Consider the following 20,769-nt stretch of genomic DNA (forward strand, 5'->3'; position numbering starts at 1 on the left):
ATTACGCACTATACTATGATGGCCCAATCTACACCAAGAAGTGACTGAACTACAGATGATGCAACAAGATAATTAAATTTTTAAAACCTGCTTTTTAGAAGGTTTGGAGTGTCTAATGACAGTCCTTGATATCAGGCACCATTCAAACACAGAAGAAAATTAAATGGTTTTTCATACTGAAGTTGAAGCTTGTACACTATTTTGCCTGTGTACTGAGGTCAAGGACAGAATCTCTTGCTATCTGATGTAGAATGGTCTTCCTCAGTCTTATTCATTGTCATGTACTTACACATTTTTCTGGTGGGTAGTGTATTGAATGGCTTTAAGATACAATGTGAATATGTTGTAGCAAAGTAAAGGCATGTTTATGTTTGTTGTGTTATTTACTCCTAGGAGCAAGTGGGCTCCATTAAAGAAAGGTACGAGCACAGGCTTATGTTGAAACATCTTCCTCAAGAATTTAACGTCTTTCTGGATCACATTTCTAATTTAGATTACTTTACAAAGCCTGATTACCAGGTAAACATTTTTACTACTTTGTCTTTCTGATTTTTAAGTAGCAGAATTTTGTGCTGTTTCATCTTCAGTTTCTTGTGATTTCATTGTGCAGTCTTGGTAGTGATTATGGATTGTGTCACCACAAAGTTATTTTAAGGACCATCTGCAGATACTTTGTGGTTCAAAGATGTAATTCTTTTCCATTTGGGAAGAATTAAGGCAGTTAAGTTTCTGAAAACAACTGGCAGTTGCTTTGCAGTCAGTATTCTGTTAGAATGAGGAGTTATCCTACGATCATAGGCTGTAGGGGGTGCTTCTTAAGTTAAATTGATCAGATTGTTCTCTCAGTGATAGTCGTTCTGTCAGTTTTATAAAATCTGGAGCTCAGCACCTACAAAATGCAGACATGGTGGGGTTTGAAGACTGACACTGCCTACAGAGGTCACCAGAAAACTAGTCATTTTTCTTTGTTTAAGAGAGTATTGCCTGCTGAAATAGATAGCCTCAGCTCAGTGATAACGTGATAGGTGCTGAGAGGACATGCCGTAGAATATGTGTCTTATTCTGTGTTGACCCATGATTTAAAAATAAATAAAACTCAAAGATAGAAACTTGTTCTATACCAGTATGTGGAAGTCAGCAGAGGAATGCTCAGGAAAAACAGGGAAAGAGAGACTGAGAGCTTTTTCAGTCTCCCAGACTGATCTGAGGTTACACCACGACAAATTGTCCCTGTGTGCCTTCCCTCTGGCTTTCTGAAACACACCCTGCTGTCAGCTTCCCGCTTGCACTGTCTGTCTGCCGCTGGGCATCTGTTCAACTCACTAATTCAGCAAAACCAGAAGGAATTGGTTCAACTGAATAAATAAATCGTTCTGACTAATTCTGGAATTGTAACTTCGATAAGACTGATTTCTGTGCTTTACTTGGTAAGATTAACAGGGAAATCAAGATACGTAAGATTCAAAATAAGAACTGTAAATCTCAAGGGATAACTAATTTCCTGTTAGCAAGGGAATTTATCTAAAAGTACCAGTGTGTTCTTCTGCACATTTGAAAAAAAAACAAAACAACTATTTTCCTGCAAAAATTTGAATATAAAAAATATCTTAGTAAAGTACAGAGAATGTTCAGCATTCCTGAAAAATAAATATCTTGATTTTTTTTTCCCCTTTTTATTACAAATTTCCATAGAATTTATGCTATAGTTTGCAATTAAATGACGTAAATGATGAAGAAAGTTTTTAGTGTTTTGCGTGCCTAGTTATAAAGATGAATCAGATTTCTTTTTCTTCTGTGGTAAAAATTACTGATTGCAGAAATTTTAATGTTGCATAGAAAAACCTTGATTGTAGGCTGGTAAGTATGTTTTATTTACATGATATACCCTGAATGATAAAACGTGTACATAGGCATGGAATCACAAAATCGTAGAATGGTTTGGGTTGTAAGGGACCGTAAAGATCATCCATTTCCAGCCTCCCTGCCATGGGCAGGGACACCTTCCACTAGACCAGGTCGCTCAAAGCCCTGTCCGGCCTGGCCTTAAGTGTTTCCAGGGATGGGGCATCCACAGCTTCTCTGGGCAGCCTGTTCCAGTGCCTCACCACCCCCATGGTGAATAATTTCTTCCTTATATCTAATATAAACTTACCCTCTTTCAGTTTAGAGCCATTACGCCTTGTCCTATCACTGGTTGCGCTTGTAAAAAGTCCCTCTCCAGCTTTCTTGTAGGTCCCCTTTATGTACTGGACATTTTGCAGATTTTTGCAAAACCTTTTTCTGTGGTCTGCCTGTATCTAACATAGCAGATGCACTCAGGGATTAACATGATACCAGGACAGAGTTTCTCCATGACAGAGACAGCCCAGTTATTTACTGTCCTCTGGTCACAGAACATGTGCAGTTGTGTGGCTGCAACCTGAGCCTTCCAAGATGGTCCAGAGCAGGGTGGTTTTATTGAGAGCAATGAGAAAGTGCTTTACTTTCCCTGGTCATTTCAGCTCTGATCTCTCTCTTAACTAGTATTTGTTGTAGCAACGTTATTCGTATCTTCAGTATGTATTGTTCTTTGCTCGTATTTATGGTTAGGCATGGAACAAGAATGTACATGGTTGAGATCCCTGCTTTGAAGTGTTCACATTCTAAAAACTTAATGATATAGGCCCAGAATCCACGGTTGGTTTGGCAATGGCACATGTTTATTTTATTCAGGTATTTAGGCACACATTGCCTCAGCCTCCTGACCTCATTAAGCAATTGAGTTTATATTTGCATTATAGCAGAAATTGTAGGAAAGATTTAAAGGAGAATGACCTTAAAAGTTACTTCAGAGAGACTGCTAAAGGTTTACAGGAAGCAGAGAATAAAGAAAAGTACGTATGGGACAGAGAGTGAACTATAGCTTTGTGTACTTCAGTAGGGTTTCCAAACTGACTGGGATAGATCACACACCAAATGTTCTTGAGAGTAAGGATAAAATGGATATGACCACTTTATACAAGAAAAACAATCCAAACTTCCCATCTATTTTAAGTTGCCACAGGGTATATATTTTTAGAAGAGGCCAGAGGAAAATTTTCGGCATCCTTGGTTGGAAGAAAGAATGAAAACTAGAGTTTCAGCTTCTAGAGCAAGGAATAAACAACAACAACAAAAAAACCCCAACCAAACAAACCCCGATTAATTTTAGAAATGTTGAAGAGTGAGAGATGATGTGATATGGATCCAACCTTCCCACCAGTGACTAGAATGAGACAAAGTTTTGTCTTTCTCTGTCATGGACACAAATTGTTCTAGATGCTTTTTCATAGCATAAAATGAGGATAGAAAACTTTCAGTATGTCGTTTCTGTGGGATCAATGTCAGCATTGGATAAAGTAAGTAATACATGGTTTAAAATGACAGAAATGTATGAATTAGGAAATCAGTATCCTTCCCTATGTACTCGTTATTAATTTCCTTGGTTTCTAATTGCATTGCCAAATATATTCTTTCATCTTCTGCTGCTGGAGAGCCATTGGATGCTATTCTGCAGCAATGTAGTTATGCCTTTGTGTGTGTGTGTGAGTGTGTGTCTTTCTGTCTTTTTATGGAAGACTATGGTGTATCCTTGCCTCTCTTTACTCATAAAAACACAGATGTGTTTTATTTTGTGTTTATTTTGTGTTTTTGTTGTTGTGGGTTTGTTTGTTTGTTTGTTTGTTTTTAATAAAACACAATTTTGTATATCTTAACTTTGAAATGTTGGAAAATAAGAAATGGTTAATATAAAGAACTCTTTTGGGTTTTTTGGAAAATTGTCAGTGAAAATCTTGAAGAAGAGACATGTTGAAGTATTAAAGGAGGATATTTCTTAATTGCTTGGTCTCTTAGACAAAAATGAAGCTTATTAACTTTTTTCTTCATTTTTAGCTTCTCATGTCAGTGTTTGACAACAGCATGAAAACATTTGGGGTTATTGAAAGTGACCCATTTGACTGGGAGAAGAGTGGAACTGATGGCTCTCTGACAACAACAACAACTTCAACCACACCTCAGTTACACACTCGTCTTACTCCAGCTGCAATTGGGTATGTGTGCACGTTGTGGTCCCTTAAAAAGCAGCTGCAGAGTACCAAAGGGAAATTATCTCCATAATTTATTTTTTTCTGCAGGATGTTGAATAAATAGAGGAATGGAGGTTTGGGAGTATTTGAAGTATTTCCCTTTTTAGGGTTCCTGTTTATATTATCCTGACAGATCAGCACTGCGGTCCTAAATTTATAGCAATAAAAAATAGTAGCTCAGGAAATAGCACATAAATTTGCTAGTCCATCCTTTGCTAGATCATATTTTGTGAAACCAAATTATGTGTCCTGATTTTAACTGCCTGGAAATAAATCTGTCGTCTTCTGTAAGCTTTGAATAAACTACAAGCTGCAATTTCCTTACAACTTTGAAAAATGAATGGATCTTTATAGGAAACTTGGAAGTAGATTTTGGTCATGTTTAAAATAACATTAAATGGGGTCTTTGAGACCTTCTGTAATTAAATTGGATGAAGTGCAATGTTTAATAATACCCACACTCATCTCAGGGAGCTGGAGAGGTGTTTATAGGTGAAGAGGAAGATTTTGTGCCTGTTCTAGGCCTTGAGTAGATCAACTTTTTATCTAAGATTCATGAAGGTTGTGATGTAGGACTTTTGACAGTATAGTGTGGCTGAAAAATGCCAGAATTTCATGTAGAATGTATTGAATTCCCAGTAGTTCAAGGTAATTAAAAAAAAAAAGTGTTAAAATAAATGTCAGTGGAGACATTAACTGGTGTGAATATTACATGGGTGTACAGGGTGCACCACTGAACACACTGAAGTTGACAGTAATTCTGCAAATGATTCTGTCCCATTATCACACTAAGCATCACACTGGAGTTATTTATAGTCTTGGCTGCAGTTAACAATTTTGGTGACTCTAAAGGAATCACTTTTAATTGACCTTTTGACCATTCACCTTGTAGGAATACCATTAATTCTGTTTCAGATACTGAGCTAAGCCTTAGCCTTATTTAGCCTCAAATTAATGGGACTACAGGACTTTAATTAAAATGTAATGACTTGTTAGCATTAGAGTTATGTTTTGATTATCAACAATTGGACCAAAATAGCACTTTGTTAAGAATAGTGATTAAAACTGCATTTAGTTTGCTGAGTGATCTCTCTTCCTCTCACTGTATGTTTTGTTATTCTACCAATTTTTTTGGAAAAGGAAACTATATTATGAAAGTTGCAAGTAATGTTTTTGAATAGAAAAACATGTATAGAAGAGTTAGGAGTGAAACTGAGCCTGGAAATGATGTCTAACAAATTTTCTCAGAAGTTGCTTCAAAAATATTTCAAAAAACTAGTTTCTAAGTGAGTTGGTTTTTATTTTTTTTTTCTTTTTATTTCTACATTTTGTTATGTGCCTAAATTAAAGAGACATAAATTGTGAAAGCCAAGAAGTGGGTTTTTTAATATTAAATACTTTACAAGACTTAGTTTTTTAAAGAAGCGTGCTTTTTCTTGTCATATTTTTTCTTTCTTTTAAAAACAGAAAATAATTTAGAGTAGAAAAAAATTTCAAGAAACCCATTAGAGTGCCCAAATTTTTACCTTTCTGATTTTTCTAACTACTTTTGTAGAATTGCCAATGCAACTCCTATCCCAGGAGATTTGCTGCGAGAAAACACAGATGAAGTCTTTCCTGATGAACAGCTCAGTGATGGAGAGAATGGTATTCCAGTTGCTGTCTCACCAGAGAAACTACCTGGATCCCCTGGGCATCAGCGTCCTCAGGAAAAAGATGTTTGGGAAGAAATGGATGCAAACAGAAACAAAATAAAACTAGGGATCTGTAAGGTACTTAGAAATCTGCATTGTGAAGACCATCTTTGAACAGTTTCCTGTCCTTATAGTGCACATAAGATATAATTAATAATGCAATCTTACTGCATTAATTAACCAGAATAGTCTAAGAAAACAAGGTTTTTGGTAGACCTAACACATGAGTAGTAGATTGCTGATTATTTGAGATTCTTTGTAATTTATTCTTATTTGTGTTCTTCAGATATGATTTTGATTCTTGCTTGCTGAATGAAACCAAAGCAAATCTTGCATGTGTAGAAGTTAGATAGTGAATATACAAAAAATAGTTTAATGTTGTTCTTCAGCTGACAGATTGGCAGAGTGATGGGCAGTTCCATTTAATTCACTTGGTGGTTTTGTCTCCATAAGATATGATACCTTTGTACTGATCCAAAGAGGTTCATGGGCTGGTCTTCAGAAGACAATGCTCTTTAATTTTGAAAAGTGGTCTCATAGAAGTGGTTCCTGTCTCCCTTGCTCACAATCACAACATTTCGTACTCAAACAAATGCAGCCTTGTTTCTTCGATATAAAAATGTTTTAGACATGAAGAGGGATCTACTACTGAAATGTTCTTTAGCTAGGAGAGCTATCTAGTTTTGAGGCTGTTACTTTTTTTACTAGAAAAGTGTATTGTGGGAAAGAATAAGGCATGGGGCCTCTTTTCAAATGTGCTTATTTTTTTGTTCAGGTTTTTGTTGTTGTTTTTGTGGGGTTTTCCTTTGTTTTTTTTTTCTTTTTTTTTTTTTTTAATTTTTAACCAAAGAGGGAAAAAGGAGAATTGCTCTGATTTAAACAAAGGCAATTTATATTAATTTTACCCATTGAAACTAAGGATGATCATGATTTCCCAGCTCTAAATCCTGCTCAGTTGGTATGCAAGATGGAAAATGGTTGGACTAAAACGTAGTTCTAAGTCACAGAAATATCTAGTAGATTTAGTGTGTACCATTGTTAGATGCTCCAGAGAATCATAAAGACAGCTTGGAAACTACTCTTTAATAAGAACACTTGACTGTAAAGCAGACTGAAGATACTACCAAGTGCCAGGTTTCAGACTATTATTAAAGAAAATTTCAGAGATGGGTGTGAAATATCACAGCAAATTTAAGTGTATTACAGGGTTTTTGAGACTCTTGTTCTCAGACCTTCCCAGAACTAGTATATTACTAGTATTCTATCGGTTGCAGGTGTGTGCTGAAGAGCATATCTAAACTACCTTAACTATTGCATGAACTTAAGGACCATCTCAAATACAGATTGGCTTATCACTGGCTAAAAACCTGGATGGCATTTACCACGTAGTACCTTGTCTTACTCTGTTTTGCTGCTCCTAGTGAGTGACATTTTTATGTGACTTTTTGCACAGGCTGCCACAGAGGAAGAAAACAGCCATGGGCCGGTGAATGGAATGCTTAATGCACCGAGTCTTGGTTCTCCAATTCGTGTCCGCTCAGAGACCACCCAGGTAGACAGAGATGTTCCACTGGTGCGAAAGCTGCGTTCAATTCACAGCTTTGAACTGGAGAAGCGCCTGACATTGGAGTCAAAGCCAGACACTGATAAATTTCTTGAGACCTGGTAAAGAAATTATTTTTATGCTTAGATCTCTTCAGGATATGTAGCTAAGATACTATCATCTTTACTCTACTGTGTGAAAACCAGGAATGGAGTTGCTGAGTTATTCTTACGCAAGCTACACCGAAGTATTTGCTATGTTAATAATATTGCTCAAGTAATGCACTTCACCACTTGACAGCTTCTTTTAAAAAAAAAATAGTGCTACTATACAGTTAAAGTCAGACTTCCACACTTGAGAATTTTTGATTTCAAGACCTAGTGGTGTAACCTTGATGTGTATTACTTTTTTCTTCAGTGGGACAGTCTTTGACGGTCAGTACAACTCATCCTAAATAAGAACAATGACATCAGGTTCTCAATAAATGCAACATGAGATTAGATTAAATGACATGAGAAGGACAGTTTACAAGAAGTGGAGTTATGAAGTAACGTTAGAAATCTACCTGCAGGTTTAGTTATGCCCAAAGGTGTTGCATCACCATAAAAAAAAAATCTTAATAGAAGGCAGAGGTCTTAAAGTGGAATTTGAAAGTAGAGAAGAGACACATGTATGAGAACAGATTCAGTCAATTTACCTATGTATAGAAAGAATAATAGGAGAAGGGCACAGTGAAATCTGACTGAAAGGCAGAGGCAGAGTGGGGACAGGAGAAGATGACATTATGGCAATGGCAAAATCCTTTGAAGTGCATCATAGAGAGCTTAGGAATTCGAATTTGGTGAAGAAAGTTACGCAAAGCATAAATAAGGAATCAATCAAAACAATAACATTATTCTTGAAACCATTTACTAACTGCTGCTAGAGACATCTCTTTCCTCTGTTCTGCTTTGAGTCTCTCTGCATTGTAGCACAGATTAGGTACAGTGGACATATGGTGGTAGCCTCACCACTGAATTGGTATCCACTCACTATTCTCCTTTCTGGTAATTACATTTACAATACAACACGATACATTACAATTACACTTAGGATATATGCAAATTTCTAAGACCGTATGCCCATTTTTACTTGACATCACAGTTATATGTCTCAAATTGTGGATCTCCAACTATTGTAGTTTGTTCTAAAATATTACAAGAAAATTTTATGTAAATCTAGTTTTTCCTCCACTGAAAAAACTCAAATGTAGCTTATGTTATTTAATTAGTTCTTAACTAATTCAGATGTTACCTTCTTTTCTCCAGTTTGGAGAAGGCGCAGAAAAACTTGAATGCTGCGACAGAGACTCCTGTTGCTGCTGTTCCTCCCCTTTCTCAGAAAACGCCCATTCCTGCTCCTGTGACTGCCCGCACAGACCATGTTTGGCACTATGATGAAGAGTATCTTCCAGATGCTTCAAAACCTGTGTCACCTAGTTCTCCAGAACATGTTGATGGTGTTGTTAGCAATGGATTTGTAGCTGTCAACTTAAGCTCCTGCAGGCAGGAGGTTGATTCTAAGGAATGGGTGATAATAGATAAGGAACGGGACTTGCAGGACTTCAGGACAAATGAAGCTTTAAGGCACAAAACAACTGGAAGTCCCTCAGATGAAGAGCCAGAGGTACTACAAGTTCTAGAGGAGACTCCTCCAGAAGAGCAGCCCAGACAGGGTGGTTGGGTAGGACACAGTGTCCATGCCAAGAACCAAACTTCAGGCGTGGAGTTTGCTCTAGCCGTGGAGTGTCATCCTACTGCTTCCGAACAGCTTACAGATAAATTGGAACTTCTGTCCGGAGCTGCTGGACAGCTTCTTGCAGCCACACCTACAAGTCCTATGGAAGCTCAAGCAGAAGGAGCACTCACTCCGGTAAGAGAACTGGTCGCTGTTTTATTGAACCTCTCTTTATTCAGAATTATATGAGAAGATAGCAAGGGAAAAGGCAGTGTCTAAAATAAAATAATGTAGCAGAAATTCCTAGTTTCATCAGGGCTTGGACTTGATTCCTGAGGAGAGATCTTCCATGTTCTGTTATATGAATGTTTACACGCTTCCGTGGACATGACTATTAGTTCTGCAAGTATGATCCACAGAACTGGCCTCACTTAAAAACAAGCAATCTTACATATACTTGTATCTATAAAGAAGCTCCTTATGCAGTGATTCCTAATCAGTGAGATACACGTGCAAATATGTTTTTGATATTTGCAGTACATAAACATAAAATTACAATGAGCATGTAAGTACTGTGTTACAATGTTTCAGGAAAAGACTAACTGAAATTAAAGACAGGGAGTTATTTTCTCTCACTATCATTGATGTAGTCTTTTATTTTCGAATTCCTTTTTGTTTCTTCCTGTTTCTTCTGAAATTTCTAATGGTTGTTATACAAACAATTTGTTGGATTTTATAAATTGTTGCTACTTCTCTCTTCCAAGATAATGTTGCAACTACTGCTTTGCTCCCGGAATTTTCTTTTCACTAAGACAGATGACTTTGCTTCCATTGCATTCTCTTCTTTTTGTGTTTCTCTGTCTTTTCTAAAGAATTATCCTTTGTATAGATTTTGAACATTTACCTTTTTTTCTCCTCTGTCATTGACTGTAAACAAAGACTTCTTTGGCTTTACTTCAGGAGGAAGTGAGACTAATGGTTAAATGATTGGGAATCAGCTCCTGGGTTTATTTCTCCCCTTTTCTTGGTAGATATTGCGTCATCTGTGATATAAAGGACAATTCTTTCAAGCTCCTTTCAGCCAAGAAACCTGGCTATACTTCTACCTCACTTATCACCACTTCTTATGAAAGTTACAGGCAGCTCATTAGAAAAAGGAACTTTTTCCCAACCACTCATTTATTATAAGGTGTGAAATACCGGTTATGGTGAAAATGAACTACTCAATGTAATTAACTATAGCTGAACAGTAAAATTTCAAATGCAGAAGATTTTATCTTTCATACAAGGTTATATTTAGATGTCATACTTTGTGAATTATGTAGTTTACACAAGATTCATTTTGCATGATCCAAAATAGAGATCTGTGTTAAATGGAAGATTTTTTGAGATTTAAGTTGAAATATTAGTTGCATGAAAAGAGTTTTGATGGGTTAGAAACTTGTAAAGGTGAAAGAATAATTTCAATTGCTTGGTTGTTTTCAGTTGTTCAATTTTGTGTTCTAATATTAGTTTTAGTAAAAGATACAAGAAAGAGCAACATTTAGTCCTGTACAAAATACTAATTATCAGTTGTTTTTCTTTCAAAAGCCATTAAAAAACAGCCTGTAATTTTGTATGCAAATGCACTATTCCACTTTATACAATCTTGAGTTTTGGGGAAGCAGCTATTTTACTTAAAACTGAAAGTAGAGGTGATACAAGTATCATGTTGTACAGTGCAAGTCATGGACGATATCTTTATCTGGAAAGGAAGAAGCTTCTGAGCAGGGGAGCAGAAATAATTATAAACAAGGTGAATTAATTATAATATGTCTTGGAAGAAATGCTGGTTGAAGTAGATATGAGTGGGATTATGTTTTAGTTTGGTGTTGCAAGCAGGTAAGGGATATTTGTTATGACCTATCTCAAAAATGGGGGAAATGAATATGGTTTATATTTTCCTGAAAGGGCAAGTAGTGCTGTGAGGGCAAGATGAATGGCAGGAAGAAGCTTGCTGTTTTGGAGGTCAGTTATGTGGAATTGAAAATATAAACTGAACTGGGAGTAAAAAAAAATAGAAATTATTTGGCTGATTTAGAAACTGGGAACAGCGTGTCTATGCAGTGTGTCTGTTCCGACTGTGATGGCAATTTCTGGTAGTCTTCCATCGACTTCATTAGCCTTTGAAAGCCAAACAAAGCCCAGGAGGATATTTAGGGGTGAGTTGTTCTTTCTGTCCTTCATTGATAATAAAATAATATACTTAAATATTCCTTGAGGTGGGTACCAGAACTTAGCTGTTGTGAGTGTCTTAGTTGCTTCACAGGGAGTGTGTGTGTGTGTACATATATATATATATATGCCTCTTCATATAGTAGTTCTCTATTCCAGAGTCCCATTGACCTCAGGGAGCTGTTTGGTAGAGTCCTTTTCCTTCTTCCTCAAAGCATTTACCCACCTGAAACTGTTCTTTGAATGCAATCCTTATTTGTGGATCAAATGTGTTTGTTCTTTATTAATGTTACTAGGTAGCTTCTTCCTGACAATACAAATAAAGGGCAAAGGGTCAGATTTTACTTTTCTGCTGATTTAATTATATTGCACCTGTTACTTAGAGCAGGCTTGGATCCAAGAATGTAAATTTAGGACCATAAATCAAATGACTAAACTTTTATTAAAAAGGGCTAAGAATAGATATTGAAAATTTAGTAGTATAATAGCTTAATATAATTTCTGAACAGTTACTCATTTCAAACAGCTTGAAACAATAGGACATGTTAGCATTCATGGTCATCGTGCTTATGAATGTACCTCCCATATGGAATTCTAGTGACCTCTTTCACTATCACGTAGGCAAAAGTATGATGAATTATGTTCCTTGATCTTATTCTGATAGATTTGTTAAATATGCGAGCAATTACTTCAGTGGTGAATGAATCAAATAGTTTTGTTTTTTTTTTTTTTTAATTTGATTATTCTTTTTATTCTTTATTTCTTTCAGGGCTTTACTGCTCACTATTTAAGCAGTAATTAGTAGCAAGGATGTTTCTGTGTGACAAACTAAAGTTTCATATACTCATCCATAATTTTCTTTGCTCCTAAAGGAGAGAAATCCCTGGTCTGCAGCCCCTCCATTTGTAGACAGATGTTCTTTCTGAAATTGTGTGTGTATGTGGATTTCCTGTAATTGATGATGATATAATTTCTTACCTGTTTCACACAACATCAGCATTCTAATAAGAATGTAAACTTGTAGCAGTTCAGGAAGGAAACCTGAACTCAAAAAATAAGAGAAAAATGTGTAAGCTATTTGCTTTGGGATGAGCAAGTTTCAGGCATAAAAAATTACAGCAAATTATGCTATTATGAAAAAAACCCTACCGGTAGGAGAACGACTTTTCATGTTATCAGTCATGGTTTTCCAGTTGCAATACGGATTCTGTGTACTACCAGCAAATACCAGTTTGATCTGACTCAGTGATGGGCACATGGTCACATTTCTGTTGAACTGTTCGGAACGTGCTAGGGTATGTATACTGACCTGATGCTCTCAGAATGGCTTTATGTTGACTTTGGCTGCAGGAGGACAGATCGTACCTGACTCGCTGTAGTATCTGCTGGTACAAAGTTAATCTGTCAAAAGAATTTGAACTGATCCAAATTAATGGTGAATTTACTGGGACAACACTTTGCATCATGCAGCTCTGTTTTTCTTTTTCTTGACCTCGTACAAAGAGCCTAAAGCTGGACTTGCTGTGTTGTCGAACCGTGGCTTCATTAATTTACTGTGTTTGTATTGAATTGCAGCAAACTCCATACAGTGCATGTACAAAACTTTGCAACATATATTTGTTAAGCAGATATTTCAGCAAAGAGGTAATAATGGAGTTGAAGTAATCCAGTATGTAGCAGCTAATTCCATTTTCATTGCCAGTTTAAATTAAACAACAGTTTGCTCTGGTCACACTTACTTGACAACCTAATACCATATATATATATATATATATATATGTATGTATATATATTGCCTGGTTATAGAAGAGGTTTGACTGTGTGAATCTACTAATTTTAATTATTTAGAGGTATTGCTGAAATTAGCATTTTGTACATTGAGCTACTATTATATTTTAGCAAAAACCTGCTCTTAAATACCCATTTATTTCCAATTTCTAAGTTGTTTAATTTTCTTGTACTTTCCATCCTCTGTTGCTGCTTTTATGAGACACTGGAAATACTTGTTTTTCCAGTTGAGAGACAGCTATGCATTGTGGGAGCTGAAGCTTTAGGACTGACACAATTCAAAATACCTTTTCCTTGGAAACTGAAATGCTTGATAGGTGCTCTCTGTTTCCAAGGAATACAGATTAGAATTGCAAATACCATGTTAGGAAACAGAAAATCACCTTCATCAAGCTTGCAAAAGGTTTCCATATCTTTGCTTTCATGGTTTTGTCTAAATATACTTGGAACAAAGATTTGCAAACTGTATATAGCAATCTCATTTACAGGTATTTAGATATGTCACCATCAGATATCTATTCAATGTCTTAAAAGGTCTTGTAAAGAATCAGTTGATTTCAGAGTTGTACGTCAAAGTTATAGGTTTATTAGAATCATCAATAACCAATTTGAAAATGTACTTTCTCTAAAATTATTGGTTTGGAACACTTCGACTTTACAGTTCCTTTTTTTTTCTTTCTGTTCTTTTCTAAATGTCTGAGGGATGTAGTTCAAGGTGAAGCAATTGTTCGTAGATTCTCCAGGCCAGCATATCCTTACAGTTCAATCCCATGTTTAGGAAATTTCATCAAAATGTTTTAGTACTAATCTCACTGATTAATCTGTCAGTTATATTTCTTAACAGCCGTAGTTGTACAGTCACATTTGTAAAGACTGCAGTGGTTGTATATGCTAAAAATACAGTCATCTCAGAAAGCAACGTTGTTGCACAGATGTGTTAAGCATTTGCAAGGACCAGTCATCACCTACTTTGTGTACGCAATGTCATTCGAACAGACTGTGTTAGTTTCTTAAAATTACCCTAGACTGTTACTGGCTGAATGAATGAAGGTAGGAGCCAGCTAGAGACTGGATGCTTACTTTTTATTTTTATACTGGCTGTTTAAAAATCGATGGAAAAATGTGAAGATTAGGTTTAAGATACCTCTTAAATTACCAGCTTTTAGCCCATGAGGGAGTTGTCAATGTAGTCTTCCAAGAAAATGCATATTGGCAAGACATAAACAAGAATTATTAAAATACTGATTTTTAAACCTTATTTTCTTCCTTGCCATGTTGTTCTCACAGCTCAACTCATCTCATATGCTGCATTTCTCCACTCCAAGAATTTCAAGCCCCATCCTCCGCACCATGAGCCCTATAGCCTATCTATCCATCCACTCGGACCCTCTGAGAGAGGCTGGTTTACCAAGGAGTCAGTCAGCTGAGAGCCACTCCTCTTCCTCCCGCTCAACTGGTCACAGGCAGCTTCCTGTCATTCCCTGTGGCAACAAGTTCCCCCCTGTCATTCGCATCTCAAAAGCACAACTTCAGCAGGTGAATACGCCTTGTCTTCATAACAGGGACTGCACTGTAGCAGTCACCTGCAAAGTTTAACGTTTTCAGTTGCTCTGCACAGTCTGGTAGTGAGCATGTGCTAGTCATACTGCTATACACAACATCCTAAAAAATACTTTGGAAGATCAAGTTAGGGAATAAGAATGGATCTTGTTCAGGATTAGTCAGGAACACTCTGTGAGGAAGATACATTGTCCCACTTAAAAGAGCTAAATTGAGAGAAGAATATTTAAAGAGCTGTTACTCAGGTTATGATCTGGAGCACCAAGCCTCTCTGGATGTTCTGGAAGATAGATTCACTTCCTCAGATGGATTGTCTCTTGCAAAAATATAGGATTATAAAATCTAGAAAATATATTTTGACTTCTTTCAAAACTAAGATTAAATATTTTTTATGTGCTCCTATAATCAGTACCACACATTAAAATGAACTACCTTTAAATTATTTTAACGTGAGAAAAAGGGATCTAGAGGTAGTCAAATTGCTACATTGGGAATGAACAAATAATGAATTGTTCCACTGCTTGCAGCATACAGAGCAAAGATGAGAATCATCAGCAGTCATAGCTAATGGAAAAATATCACTAGAGAAAGGGGACTTTTCATAGTTTTATATTCTCCCTTTCTTTTCAGTATGAAAAAGATGAAGACTCAGAATCATAATTGAAGTTAACCATAATTTGTGTATTAGTCATAAAAATACTGAGATTTGCTAAGCAATGTGAGCTTGTGTTGACTGGTAAAGCAGTATGACATAGCATTAATGCACAAGACCATCACACATCATCATCATTTCACCATTAATATTTCATTTGGATTATATTTTGTGTTGCCTTTATTTCCAATGTATTTTTCAGTGTAAATATTTCTATGTGAAAGATTTTTTTTTTTCTTTTTAGTAAAGCATGCACGGGAGTATTGGTATTAAAAGTAATCCGTAAACATAAGCTTCATTCAAACTTCCATAGTATCAGTGGTAAGTGATGACAAAGCAAACAAAGTAGTTAGTCTACTTACATCAGCACTTTGTCTGTTAACTCAGAACGCAGTGCTTTTTTTTCCCTGCAATTTCTGGCTGCTTTTTATCCAAATATATTAAAAAAAAAATTAATTCTGCCCTCGGCCTATGGAACTGGATGAACAGTAGCTCCCAGCTGGTCGCTATTGTGAACTTAATGAGATACCAACATATCACATTAATATTCATTAAAAGTTAAGTTTCAGTATTTTTCAGGATTAGTTTGTATCCCAGAATGCAAAATGACCTAATGTTTTTTGTCTCTATATCAGAATGTATTTCAGGTATAATTAGCAAACTGTTTACAATACTCAAAGAAAGTAGGTTGGCACAGGGTCTTCTCTGGCTTCCTTAGTACCCAACAAATGAACACAGCTGCAATATTTGTAGGGGCTATGAAGTGATATACTTTCTTGTCATGTGAAAAAGAATTGGTATTGTGCCAGGTGCTGCTCCTGAGTGGAGTAAGGATTATATGTAGCCTTCTCAGCCTCTCCTTTCTTTTGCCTGGTAAGTCCATGACTGCTGTGATCCTTTTCAAGCTGTAATTTTGAAAGTCCTGACTCTGAGAATTTAACTTCCAGTTTTTCATTTGCTATGGAAACCACGAGCACGTGATTCTTTAGTTCATTCCAACAGTGAAGACCTTGTGTACTTTATGGCTCACTGAAGAACTGAACTACTTTTGCAAGTCCTTCTCTTTTCTACAGTGCAGTGATGCTAGGTACTTAGCAAGCTAGAAGTTCCAGCAGCATGAAAGATGAATGTGCATGTTAATAACCTAAAGCTTTTATCCAGTTAAATATTAAGAAGAAAATATTTTAATGTCATTCTATATTATTTTGTAGAAATATTTGGTATGAAATATATTTTTGTGTCTTTCCTGCTGTTTGTGGTTTGGTTCAGCGTTCATTAACTAGTGAATTGCAGAGGTCAAGGGTCTGTGCTGTTCAATTTATTTTCACATACTAAAAAATAAAAAATGATACATTTGTTCCAGAAATCAAGCAAAGAGATTTTCTTTCCTGATTGTTGATGAGTGGGAGTTCAGGAACGGTAACCCACCTTCCTCTAGTTTGACATCAGATAGAAGATGTCATGAAATTTCTGTGTATTCTTTGCTTACTAGTGCAGAGAGGGTATAGGATGTAGGTCTACCTTTGTTTGATAAAGAGAACTTCTCTCTTGCTTCAACTATCCTTAGTTATTCAACATGCAGCATGAAGAAAGAGTCTGGCAGCATTAGAGCTGACAAAAATCAGAATGAGTTGTTTGACTGTACTTGAATCTAAAGAGTGAGGCCAGAGTGCTATTTGTATACTTTTCCTCTATAACATGGTCAAATTGTACAGCAAATCCCCTTGAAATATAACCTTTTTCTTTCTCTCTGTGAATTTTTCAGCCAGATAAGTTCCCTGAACTCTGCCTGTTAGAGGACTGCATAGAGTGTTGGGTGAGGTCAGTGGAAAAGGTGATGTGAGTGCAGCAGCTACTGGGCAGGGCTGTGTGTGAAGACATTGCTTAGGTAGACAGTGTGCTAAATGTGTAACTGTGTCTTGAGAAACAATCAAAATCAGTGACCTCAGATTATGATTTCTATGGTTTCTCAGCTCTAGTTCTTCAGTAAGATAGTCAACACCTCTTCTTCCATGGCAGCCATCCAGAATAAACTGGCTGCTGTACAATAACATTCAGCCCTGTGCAAAGGTGGATTCCAGTTTTGTGTGTCATTCTGGCATATTTTCATTTTTTGATGTGAGACATGTACAAGGGGAATAATTTTAATTTAATGATTTTCTGGTTATTCATTGTGGAAGGATAATCTGCGACTCTCATGTTAAGCAATCATAATTAGTTGGCACAAATATTTTATCTTCATTTTCTTAATCTACCTTACTGCAACATTTTAAAAATTATTTTATAGTTATACAGTTAAGATTATTAGTTACAAAATGCTCTGAAATCTTCCTACACAAGATGCTATGGAAATGCAAAACATCACATGCATATTAATATCCAAGATGAGAAATACTATACTGATCTGAGTTGAAAAATTTACCTTAATTTTTAAGCATCTCACTGGAATTCAGAGATCTATGGAAGAATAAGGTAAGACTTCTTGACATGTTCAAGGGGCATTTAGAGAAATAATGCATATCCCTTTTAATTGTCATTTTATTTTGGTTGGTTTAGGTTTATGAGCCAGGAGTGCACATAAATGTTGTAAATTTTGCCATTTTTTAGGGACTAATTTTGGCAGGTTTCACTAGTCTGCAATAGCAAGAGATGAACATTTACATTGGTTTTCACACTTAACAATGCCTTTTCTAATGACAAATATACAAGCAAAACCCCAAAGATGCTCATATGTTTTTGCAGTGTTCTTTTAAAATTCTTTTTAATTTGTCAGTGGCATTAACTTGAAATTGTCATGTGCATTAGGTTTTCCTTAGAACTCAGCTAGTTAAAACTCTGGTGTAGCATTGTACCTATCTGTAAGGGTCGGTCTGAAGATGGAGCATGACACTATCCATTAAAAATATCAGGAATGGATACATTTGTCCATAATCCTCTTCAGAATTTGTTCAAGACATGGTGCATTATCAAATAGATGTGTCCTGGAAGCAAAGAAGGGAAAAGCTTTTCTCTGTTCAGTAAGTCTGGTTTCTTTTTTACTGCTGCCACAGTAAAAGTTGGCTGTAGCAAAAAGGGTTCTGATTTCAGGGTTTACAGAATTGTTATGCCCCCCTCTTCCCTATCCTGATGGAAACTATATTGAGTCAGCATGAGGCTTAAGTTAGGTTTTTCCCAAGAGGTTGCTAATACTGTTTGCAACATGGAATTTAATAAAAGTAGACATTTCAAGGAGTGAGTCCAGCTCACAGCTACTGGAACTCTTTCCTACACAATAGATTTCATTTTTGTCAGTAGGGAAAACGTGCAGAAGTTACACCACACCGTCTCATTCATTACAGGGTAACTGTTAATAACTGTTAATTTTTCAGTAAGTTTTAACCTGAAAATTAAGTTGCTGTGATGTTACAGCTTTCACTCATCATTTTGATGAGTGTTTGATAATGCTTATGACCAAAGGCAAACTCAGATTCAGAATTCTTATTGTTTTCAGGTGTTAAGGTTAGGTTCTTGAAAGGCAATTGACATATGATCACTGCTACAGTGTTATTATTTTATTTGTTAATAAGTTTCTCTGGAATATGTTGTTTTTTCATACAAAACCACATTGGATGGGGAATATCAGGAGGTATTACTTTAGAAGAAAAAAAGAGGATGTCTGAAAGACACACATAAGCTCATGGGTTACTCCCAGTCTTCTAAGCAACTGGATCTTGTATTGATAATGATGTTTCTTGAACAACCTTCAACTACACACTCCCTAATGCAAACAAGTAAAAAGTTTCATTTGTTGCTTTTATCCAAGTGGCAGAGGTAATTGCTTAATACACAGAAATCTAAATGCTGCCTCCAAGGCTTAGTCTTCTGTCTGAAGGAGATAAATTCTTCAGGTGTGCTTTTTTCACATCTGCCTTTAGTTTAAAGAAGAATTAAAAAATTACAGCGTGTTAGGTTAGCTGTGCTTTCCATGGAAACTTTCCAAGTTCTAAATTACGGAATTAACAGTTGAGGACAAGCATTTCGTATGAACTTCTTAATTTTTTTTCAGATAGTGTGTTGCCTGTAAAGAACACATCCATTTGTAGTGAGAGAACCCTGCTGGCCATTCTCCTGCAGGTTTCTCTCTCAGAAGCAGCAGAAAAGTCCTAGTGAAGGTCAGGACAATAAATTAGCATTGGTAATAGCGTCCACATACAGTGATAGTGTAGGAAAAAACCTTATAAAGAGTTAATTGTTTTTAATGTTTTCTGGAATCCACAGTACTTTTAAGATTTCAAAAATCCATAACCATGTGGTTCATCTATTCCATCTGTCCTTGAAGTGGTGATTTATTTTTTTTTAATGCTAATCTTATCCCAGACATACCTGATGTAGGACATTTTTCTAGCATCATAATTTATTAGCAAAGAATAAGTAAAGATGTTTCAGGAAAGCTAAATGATCTGTGGGATTTCCCATGGAGAGCTGATGAACTCTTCTGTCAACAATTGTTTCCATGATGACAGTTCATACGATAATCTTGAAATAAATAGGTGGTTACAATTCAGAGCATAATGTCCAAGGACTAGTGATTATTTCTCATGTAATTAAGCTATAATAGATCTAATTAATGTAATAAATATTATCATAGAATAGCTTGGGTTGGAAGGGACCTTCAAAGGTCATCTAGTCCAACCCCCTGCAATGAGCAGGGACATCTTCAACTAGAACAGGTTTCTCAGAGCCCCGTCCAGCCTGGCCTGGAATGTTTCCAGGGATGAGGCATCTACCACCTCTCTGGGCAGCCTGTTGTAATGTTTCACCACTCTCATTGTAAAAAGATTTCTTCCTCATATCCAGCCTGAACTTCTCCTCCTTTAGTTATAACACCATTACTCCTTGTTCTGTCACAACAGGTCCTGCTGAAAACTCTGAAAGTCTGTCCCCATCTTTTTTATAGGCCCCTTTTAAGAACTGTAAGATCACAATAAGGTCTCCCTTGAGCCTTGTCTTCTCCAGGCTGAACAACCCCAACTCTCTCAGCCTGTCCTCACAGCAGAGCTGTTCCACTCCTCTGATCATTTCTGTGGCCTCCTCTGGCCCCTCTCCAACAGGTCCATGTCTTTTCTGTACTGAAGGCTCCAGAGCTGGACACAGGACTCCAGGTGGGGTCTCATCAGAGCAGAGGGGCAGAATCACCTCCCTTAACCTGCTGGCCATGCTCCTTTTGATGCAGCCCAAGATATGATTGGCCTTCTGGGCTGCAAGTGCACATTGCTGGCTCATGTCCAGTCTTTCATCTCCCAGTACCCCCAAGTCCTTCTCCACAGTGCTGCTCTCAATCCCTTCATCCCCCAGCCTGTACTGATACCGGGCGTTGCCTCGACCCAGGTGCAGCCCCTTGCACTTGGGGGAACATCATTCAAGCCATTCAAGCTTATCCAGGTCCCTCTGGATGGCGTCTCACCTCCCAGGCATGACAACTGCACCACTCAGATTGATGTCATCCGCAAACTGGTC

The 20,769-nt window shown here is 36.7% G+C and overlaps 1 protein-coding gene across 1 annotated transcript in view; it reads left to right on the forward strand.

Annotated features, from left to right (window-relative positions):
* TTBK2 (tau tubulin kinase 2) overlaps nt 1-20,769 on the forward strand; it is a 105,366-nt gene that overhangs the window by 65,824 nt on the left and 18,773 nt on the right. The window contains exons 9-13 of the mRNA XM_082058875.1: nt 394-519; nt 3,913-4,070; nt 5,662-5,878; nt 7,254-7,465; nt 8,651-9,254. Of these exons, the coding sequence (XP_081915001.1) occupies nt 394-519; nt 3,913-4,070; nt 5,662-5,878; nt 7,254-7,465; nt 8,651-9,254 (1,317 nt within the window). The remainder of the gene's footprint in view (nt 1-393; nt 520-3,912; nt 4,071-5,661; nt 5,879-7,253; nt 7,466-8,650; nt 9,255-20,769) is intronic.

This window comes from Streptopelia decaocto, assembly GCF_964273445.1.
Source record: "Streptopelia decaocto genome assembly, chromosome: 7".
Taxonomy (NCBI): domain Eukaryota; kingdom Metazoa; phylum Chordata; class Aves; order Columbiformes; family Columbidae; genus Streptopelia; species Streptopelia decaocto.